The sequence below is a fragment of the Seriola lalandi genome, unplaced genomic scaffold, assembly GCF_002814215.2.
Source record: "Seriola lalandi dorsalis isolate HSWRI2012SDOR001 ecotype SW California unplaced genomic scaffold, Sedor1 jcf7180002054614, whole genome shotgun sequence".
Classification (NCBI taxonomy): Eukaryota; Metazoa; Chordata; class Actinopteri; order Carangiformes; family Carangidae; genus Seriola; species Seriola lalandi.
In genome coordinates this window covers 170,623-180,388 of record NW_019525167.1, presented here as the reverse complement: position 1 = coordinate 180,388, position 9,766 = coordinate 170,623, and the positions used below count along the sequence as shown (strand labels likewise).

The following is a 9,766-nucleotide window of genomic DNA, read 5'->3' as shown; positions in this document are numbered from 1 at the left end:
TCAAAGCCAACTGCTGATTTCTTTGACACCAACACATTTGTTTCCTCTGGTGTTTCGCTTCTATCTCCTTGTTGAGACTCCTCAGATTCAAGTGATTTCTGTTCCACGTCATTACTCTCGTAGCTCCGCTGTGGTTCCTCTCCATCTGCTGTTGGTTCACGCGCCGCAGGTCTGCCGCTCTCAGGGGGCGCCGTCGCCCTCAGAGCAGACTGAAGCCGCTCTGGTACTAGTAAGGACGTGTCGAGAATACGCCCTCTGATGAAAAGTTTTTAACCTTCATAAGTCCATATGATTTTTTTTATCAAATGCAAGACACATGATGAGTGAAATAATCATCAACACCATGACTGAGTCTTTCCACCTTGAACCAATGACAGTCTCATAAACACAGATTCAGAAACCTTAGCTTTAGCATTAGCACAACCGCTAACACTGTGTCAGCCACTGCCAGTTACAAGGTAACAAACAACATAAACAAATAAAAGATGCTAACTGCGCTAACCGTCCTGATCCGACTCTTCATCTGAGCCCTACATGATAGTAAGAGAAGCTTCAAACATTGTCGCCACCATCGGTTTTAAGCAGCTTCATCTCTAGGGTCCAAAGCTACGGTGTCGCTGGCGTGCACCTCCTCAAAAATATAGTTATACGTCGGGTAGGGCTGAACAATTAATCGCGACATCAGAGCAACTGTTGTTCGCTGCTTGTGTTTTCTGTCTGATGCAGGTGGAGATTTTTTGATAATAAAAACATTAAGGAAGTTTAATAAAAGTCAGCTATTGGCTTTTTTTTGTTCAGTAACGCATCATCTCTTCTGCAGACCTTGTGCTTCCTGAAGCCGCTGATCTCCATGAATGAACAAACATGAAATAAACGTATTGCACAATTGATCGATATACAGTACCATGTTTTGTAATGCAACGATGATTCAGCAGGTGAAATCTCAACGATAAACGCTCACGTCAAGAAGAATTCCGTCTTAACAATAAGAAAAGAAGATAATTAAAGTTTAATGCTTCGTTAATGATGAAAAAAAGAGGGAGAGAAAAAAAGTATATTCCAGTTTATTTCCGTCATTTCCACCAGTTTATTGACTTTTATAACAAACGATTATTTAGATATCTTTAACTTTAATATCAACATCAGTTCCCAACTCTGCAGTTCAAACAGGGAAGTCATGTCCATCTTAAATGTTTTTTAATTTAATAATAAACTGCTGTGGTTATCACCCAGTGCAACGGTGTTGCTCAGTGAGGAAAATCAGGCTTTAGTTTTTAGTAATAAATACATAAAACAAAACGTCTTATCTGTTTAGAGATAAGATGACTGTGAGATTGATTATCTTAAATGGTTATTGCTCAGCTACAAAAAGATTCTGTCACTTGGTTTGAACACACAGTGTGAGATTAAAAAAAGAAAAAAAACCCTGATAAGAGGTCTGTGTTTGTATTGGCTCTAATTCTCTTTTTGATAAAGATTATTGTTTAATCAAACGTGAATAACTAAATTATGAGCACCAGCTGAGGATAAATGAGACGAGTCTGCTAATGGAGAGAAACTTGGATCCTTGCTTCTTCACAGAGCTGCAGACTCTGCCAACGTTTCTGCCCCTGGAGAAGTTATCCATTATGTATGTACGTATGTATGTAATTGCACAAACTCTCTGCAGACTCGAGCACATGTTAAAAGCTGCGTTTTCATCCCCCCTGGGCTCCATGAAGCTGAAGTTACTGCATGAACGTGTGGTCAGGTCACATGACTCGGACCTGCAACGCTCCCAGGAGGTTTTAATTGCTACATGAATTCTACTGATTTCTAACTTCTACTTTTGCTCTTTTAATTCCTTTTTTTTCCCCTCATTTGATATTTAATTTATTTAAGCATCAGACCCAGGAGAGTTTACCGAGAATAAACCAGGTTTAAAGGTTCAGTGTTTTGTTCCAAGATGTTGGCTCAATTTCAGATACCGAAGAGTCTGTCAAAGACCTGTTTACAGCTTAATGACTTGTTTTTGAAATCTACGGAAGCCAAGAAAGGTCATACCCGAAAATATTTCAAGATAACAAAGCTTGTTATCCCGAAATAACGAGATATTATCAGGAGAAAAAAAAATAACTCAAAGCCGAAACATTATAAAAAACAAAAAAAAACAGAAACAATGCCTCTTTGCTCCCGTGTTAAGTCACACAACGAGCTACAACCTAGTTTTAACCGAAACAAGCTGGAGAAATAAAATTGATCTCTGTGAGCAGCCGGCTGTGAGTATTCATACAATCACCCAATCGTGTGAGCGGTGCGATGCAGCGATTTCAATTTGTGCACATCTGTAGGGGAAGGAAAAAAAACATGTAAAAAGAAATAAAATGTTCGTCCAGTTTGATGTTTGTTCCTGATTGTCTCTTCAAACTGTCGTCAGCTGCTGCTGCTGCTCTCCGAGCGCTCGGCCTCCATTACATGAATCCATGTCTCACTGATGTTCTAATGTTCTGCTGTTCAGAGTCTCAGAGCGACTGACAGGAAGAGGTGAAGCAGCCAACGGAGACACTTACTCTGTCAGACTCAGTGAAAGTCATTCTGGGAAAAAGAGCTTCCGTCAAAACCGAAAAATGTGCGGAGGCGGACAGGAGAGAAAAGCCCTGTTTACTGGATGTTTGGTGGTTTCAGCTTTAAAAACCTGATTAGATTTATGGACAAAGCTTCTTGTATGTTGTTTAGAGTTTGGAGCTTAAATTATTTTTCTCAAGTGAAGCCGAAAAATAAGCTCATTTGTGTAATTCCACTTTATCGATGGCAACGACATCAATGCTGCTGTTTGTCCCATTAATCAGTAATTTGTCAGAGAGAAATCAAAGCGTGCTGGTGAGAGGGAACTTATCAGGTACTGACCAGAAAAACAGGCTTTTCTCAAAAAAGTACGATGGCCCCCGAGAGCTCAACGCATTGCAGCTTAAGAAAACACATTCAAACAGACGAAACACAAACACATTCAGAAAACATCTTCATTAGTTTGACGACACATGATCTGCAAATGCTCACAACACGACAGAAGTGTTTCCAGGGGACGCTAAAAAGTGATGAACCCGGCTGGGACGCACTCGTTGTTCGACGCTTTGTGACTTTTGAAGTTAAAAACACTGAAACACAAGTGCGAGTGTGTTCCAGTTATTTTTTGCCTTTATTCCGATAACGACAGGAAAGTCAGTGAGAGGGAGAGAGAGGATGACGTGCGGCAAAAGGCCACGGGTCGGACTTTGACATGTCATAGTAGGACAAGTACAGTTGTATATGAATGATGGCTGAGGCTCCGGTTTCAGGGTCCTGGTGTTGTGCCTGTTGGTTCGCTGTCACACTGTCATGGTTTTACCATTTCCGTTATTAGTTACTGTCCTTTTCTTACTACAACCAAACATCATCATCGACGTGCTGCATTTCCAGATGACGGAGCGTTGTGTTGCAGCAGAAGTTGATCCGAGTTCATTGTTTTGCTGGATGACCCTGCGTGTTGGACACTTTGCCAACTCTGTAGTTTCATGGAAATGAAGGAGCGGGCCACATTTCTCGATGCAGTGCTGGTGTCAGTCTGAAGATGACCCAGAAGTTGCTTTCATCAGTTTTGTAAATAGCTTTGAAATCTAAATTCCCTCACTTGGAACGTGGAGAACTTCTTGTGGTACAATTGATCTGTAAAGGGTGAATCATTGAAGAGTAAATAATCAAACTATAATCAATGCTGTAAGTAGTTAATCGTTGTCTCTATCCTCGGCAGGGCTTCCTGAAGAGCGAGCGCGTTTCCCGGATGGTTCAGAGCGGCGGCTGCTCGGCCAACGACTTCCGCGAGGTCTTCAAGAAGAACATCGAGCGGCGCATTCGCAGCCTCCCGGAGATTGACGGCCTGAGCAAAGAGACCGTGCTGAGCTCCTGGATCGCCAAATACGACGCCATCTACAGGGGGGACGAGGACATGCGGCGGCAGCCACAGCGGGCGCACCTGAGCGCCGTGTCGGAGCTCATCCTCAGCAAGGAGCAGCTGTACGAGATGTTCCAGCAGATCCTCGGCATCCGGAAGTTCGAGCACCAGCTGCTGTACAACGCCTGCCAGGTGAGCCGCTAGAGGTTAACAGGTACAAGCACACAAGCACATTGTATTTGTTATTGAATACTCAATAACAATACTCAATCTAATGCCACATTTCTTCAGCTGTAGTTCCTCTAACATCCACTAGATGCTGCTGTAGAGAAAATTGGACGGTATTGAACAATATGAGAAAACCAACAGCTTCTTTCTACAAATAAAAAGTCATATTTTTCTATTTTAAATTTCTGTAGCTGAGTTTGAATCTTAATTGTGTCTTAGTGTTGACGATAAAACTTCCTTCATTAAAGTGGTTGTCAAAGTTGAAGCCTTAAAGTGAGGCTGGACTTTTTCTCCACTGGTCTCTGTCACGTTGATATATTTCTGGCAGAAAGAGGCGTCTTTTTTTTTCTTTTTCTTTTTTTGCCTAAATGACTCTCACTTATCACTTTGGTGCCACCATTTAGTGGAAACACTCAACATGAGCTTTGGACAAAACACTGAAATTTCTGGAGTAACAGACAAACAAATTTAAAAGGGTTGCCTGAAACCTGTAATTAAACCACCAAACAACAAATTTCAAAATCCATTTCTGTCCATTTTTAAAACCACCTCGGCTGAAAAATGCTCCGCAGTCACTGGTGAATAGCTTCATTTCAAAAGGCTACTGATTGGTACCACAATTACTGTTTTTAAAGAGCAGTTTATCCATGCACCAAACATTTATGTGGGATGATAGGACAGAGTACAAACAACCCATAATGCAACACTCTTAAAGGTAGGGCTGGGTATTGAACCTTGATACTTTAATGCACCGACTGAATTGGTTTGATACTGTTGAGGATCAAAAAAATGCCTCATCATTCGACTAAATCGAGTAAATGAGTAAATCTCATCAGCGTCAGAGAGCCAATCAGCATGCAGCATGCTTGGATGAAGATCTAATAATGCAGACAATTGGCCGGTTACTTATACGAACATGTTTGTGAGTAAAGAGACTGAACTTAAAAATAAAACTAAAGTAAAACTAAAATTTGTACTGTAATGTATACAGTTATTTTGTTTTTGTTAAAATGGATTTGATAAAAATTGGTGTTGAAAAAAAGTGTTGCTACCGATATCAAACAGTTCTGAACTTCTAGTTACATAAAGGCTTTGTGGCTCTACGTTGACTCAAGTGATGTCGTTTGAGTCGGTGTTGGTTGGGTCTGGAGACTAAAAGTTGGAAATGGAAAAAATCTGGGGGTTTGGAGTCGGTAAGATGTGAATATTGGCTGTCGAGTTGCATTATGGGTAATTTTAGGCGCCAGGATTTGACAAGGAACAACAATGTTATGAATAAATTAGATATTAAAAGATGTGTTTTTATATGATGTTATAGGAGATGCAATGATAAATCAGTGCAGTGCTCTTTTGAAGGAGCTTTTTGTAAGTTTTGCCACTGCTACATAGCTAACGTTAGCATTAGCAGCTGTTTACTTACTGAAGAAACGTTGCGAGTTCAGCATCAAACTTCATTCCTTTACTCACCAACAGCTGTCTCCAGAGGTGAAAAGCAACCCTCTTGTTTTGCTTCTGTTGCTGTCACTTATTTTCTTCTACTGATGTTAGCATGCTAACCAGCTAGCTCCGGCCTGGTAAGCCCATCCCTCTCACTTTAGACTTGCTTCAGAAGGCGTATAATAACCTCTTGTATTGTAAACTCAACGATGGCTGAAGCTCTTGGAAAGACTGATAAGTAAACAGCTGTCAATGCTAATGCTACGTAGCAATAGCAAAAAACTTGCATATAGCTCCTTTAATGTAAGAGACTCAATCAGTAACATAAGAGCCAATACAACCAGTGAACCAGGACAACCAGTGTTGGGAAAAATGTTTCGTCCTCGAATATAAAACCATCCCCACTTTATAGAAATGATGTAGAGGTCGACAATGACTGAATCAATAAATTAGCAAATAAAGAATCTATAAACAAAGCTTGAAAAGAGTGAATAGAGCTATTTAGGCCACACAGACACCATTCATTTGTGTTTAAATAATCAATATGTAGCAACCAGCCAACAATTCACTTGCTCCTGTTACATAATGAAGAAACCGGTTGGGTCTTTTTACATTCCTTATTTTGTTATTTTTGTTTTTCCACCACATCACAACACAAACAAGTGAAGTTTCCTGAGCAGCTGCTGAACTGACTGAAGCAGCAACGTTATTCTGTTTCCTCTGTCACCGAGGAGTCTGTTTCCAGCTGCAGAAACATCTGCAGAAACAGCTGCATCATGTTGCTGTTGGCTCTTGTCCTGACACTAAAACCAAAAAAAAAAATAAAAAATGCATCACCTCAGGTTAGTGATGTTACACTGCAGCAGCACTTTGGGATCTTTGGCCTCTGATATCAAACCTTACACTAAGAATTAAGGTGAATTTTTATATATTTCAGGAGGAGGCTATAATGCTTTTTCCAATCAAGATATACATTTGTAAGAAAAGACAAATTCTACAGTTTGAAATTGCTAAGAAACTAACCCATGCTTCTTTGTCTTTTTGACTAGATTGTTGTAATTCTCAGTGCAGTAATGGCCTTCAAGACGGTCGGATTTATTGGAGGACTGATCTATTATAGCTGCATTAATTACATGGTGAAGCTCCTGAGGGCATCTGCTGTGTCCATATAGTAAATTAACAAGTGTCCCCCCCCCCCCTCAGGAAGTCAAACCAACAGCGCTCAGGTCTCCTCACGAACTCACCTCTCTGACCCATAAACCACTGCTGCCTCCTTCTTGCATCTTTACAACTCTGATTAAAAATAAATTCAACTTCGAACATGGGTGCGGTGAATTTTGAGTTTCAGCCTCATTAACACCGCAGAGCATCATCAAGGTCTCAGCATCTTGCTAATGAGACGGCCATTGGATCCACGCAACGAGCACCTTCCAGCACTGTAGCGACGCTTTTCTGTACTGTCGCATGTGGAGCGCCGACATGTGCACCGAGAGTTAGGATGAAGAGATGAGGAGGGAAGTGGCGTCATGGGACTGAACATGAGTTTCCAGGATTACAGAGAGGCAGGAAAACCCGACAATAGCAGCACTTCAGTAGATGGATGCAGCTAATTGTAGCTGCAGAGCTTCTGCACACATGTGGGTTTGCATTAAAGACCATAAAGTCAGAGTTACAGTCCCTGTGCTCCTGTGTCCTCTGCATTATAAACAGTAATAAACACAGTGCAGTGGTTTCCTCTGAGCTCTGCAGGTGTGGACACTTGGTGAAGTGTTGCTGAACCAAGAATTTAAACCATAACGTGTTTGTTGTACATCGTTTGGGCAAAAATTCAGAGCTTCATTCATAAATCTTCTCGTGACTCAGCTCCATTCATTTATTTAATAATCAGCTCTGCAGCTTTGTAGATGTTAATTGTAAAAAAGCAAATTAATTATTTCAGTGAACAGTAATTAAACGCATTTAAACTTCACATCAAGGCATCAGTTCAAAGGACAAAATTTATTTAATTTTCTATTGTTTATATTTCTTTTTAAAACAGAAGCTCAGTGAGTCGGGAATTTGTCTCTTGTTCATCGTGTAAACAGTTCTGTACGTGTTTATCTAAACTTTTCAAATTGATGCAGTAGTTATTCTTTCTTTCTTTGTTTCCAGCTGAAATCATCATAATTATAACCCATTATCCCCCAGGTATCAACCAGGTTACACTTCTTTGTGAGATTTAAATTCCTCCAGCTGCAGGTGCACAACCGATGCAAATTCTTTAAAATAAATCATTGGAGCATTAAGTCGACTTCCTGTGAAACAAAACGTGATCAGTTTGAATCTTTTCCTTTATTTGGTCAAAAAACAGATTAAATTTAGAGGAGAGACTCGTTCACGGGGAAGTAAAATGTTATTGAGTTCTGTGTCTTGATCGGATCGTGGCTGCTCTACCAGCTGCAGGAGAGCTGTTGACCTCTGACCTCCCTACATTCAGGATTATTAGTAATCCCACTCACCGTGTTTGTTCAGTCTCCAGGTCTGAACGGTTCAGATCTTCTCGAGTCCGTCTCCCGACCTGTGTGGATCTCAGTCGTCCTCAATCTGCTGATGCTGAAAGTTCATATTTGAAGGTCACAGACTGCAGGAATATGAATAATTAATGTTCCTCAGGTGGTATTCAGGTAGTTCATCATTTTACCCGTGTTCATATTTTAGCAGCTTTTACTCTTCTTCAGGAAACAGTGTGTTATATACCTTTGCTTTTTCCTTCCTGTGTGTGCGTGTGTGTGTGTGTGTGTGTGTGTGTGTGTGTGTGTGTGTGTGTGTGTTGATTCTTGCTGATTTGGCCTGAACCCCCTTAAAAAAAAAAGACTTTAATCTTGGGACCATTTATGTCCTGTAATGGAAAGTTCAACTTCACATTGATTATTTTCCCAAAGTAAATGTGGTTTGCAGGCGATCATTAAGCACACAGGTCACAGCAGCAGCAGTCCGCGCTGGGGGACAGAAGTTACATAGAATATATTTATAAAAAAATAAAAATAAAAAGTCAAAGATGATGACAATAAAACCGTTCTGTATTGGAAAGAAAATAAGCGTGACTAAAAATTTAGAGCCTTGAAGGAAGGTATTATGAAGAGAAGGTGTTTGTATTACATCACAGATTCAGCCTTTCAGTAGCTACGGGAATAAAAGAAAATCTGAACGGCGGCTTAAAGGAAGGAGGTCAAACTCCTCATGAAGTCAGTCGAGAACAGATTCAATACAAAGACTTAGAACAAAGAGTCATTACAGCGTTGTACTGAACGACTTCACTGATTAACTGTAGCTAATTATTAATGACAGAACCAAGGAACTGTATCAGTGTCCTCATTTTGAATGTTAGTTCGTCTCTAACTTTGTCTGTCTATAGTTTGATGCTCAGCAGAATCCAGAAGCACCTTTCACCTTATACAGAGTCACTTGATTCATTGGAAATCTAAAAATTATTGATCAGTGCAGCTCTGAGAAAAGAAATCAAGCTTTTTCTGTGTAAAATGAACAACTTGCATTTGTTGATTTGGAAGAAAAACCGAGAATGACCCAATTATAAAGCTGAATATCAACACTTAACATGAAAACTTTATTTAAGTAAAGTTTATTAACATAGGTGACACGAAGAGAAGTTCTTCTGTCAGCTGAATGAAAGTTTATTTTTCTTAATTACTCTCTGCTTGATTTGTAGTTTTATTTCTCCACCTCGTTGTCGCTCGCTCCTGCAGCCACCTACTGGAGCCAGCGATAAAACCATGTGTTCCTCCACCTTCTCCGCGTTATCACGCTGCTGACTCATGACCTCCACACAGGCCAGACTGTTCACTTCCATCGCCTCCAGTCTTTGTAATCATTGTCTTGCTTTGTTTGGAGTGTAGGGTTTGACCAAGGTATGTTGCTGGTCTACTGCCCTGTAGACCAGCAACAGAGTCTAGACTGGATGCAACAGGGAACCAGCCTAGTTGACGGAGAAGAGAAGTGGTTTGGGGAAAACACCAGACAGGCTCATATCTTATCGTGATAAGACATCTCAAAAAATGGACACATCAAACCGGAGGGAGGAGAGAGAGAGATCTTTATCACTTTGGGTGAACAGACTTTACAGACCTGTCCAGAAGTCGAGAGAGTCTCTGAGAACAACCCTCCGGGGGAAACTGTGTCAGTAATCCTCAGCGATTC

General features: G+C 40.7%; 1 protein-coding gene across 5 annotated transcripts in view; it reads left to right on the top strand.

The window, feature by feature from the left end:
- The window catches only part of cadps2 (Ca++-dependent secretion activator 2), a 179,678-nt gene that overhangs the window by 53,407 nt on the left and 116,505 nt on the right, over window positions 1-9,766 (top strand). For all 5 annotated transcript variants that reach the window (XM_087177619.1, XM_023419961.2, XM_087177620.1 and 2 more), the window contains exon 3: window positions 3,767-4,099. In XM_087177619.1, coding sequence (XP_087033745.1) covers window positions 3,767-4,099 — 333 coding nt within the window. The remainder of the gene's footprint in view (window positions 1-3,766; window positions 4,100-9,766) is intronic.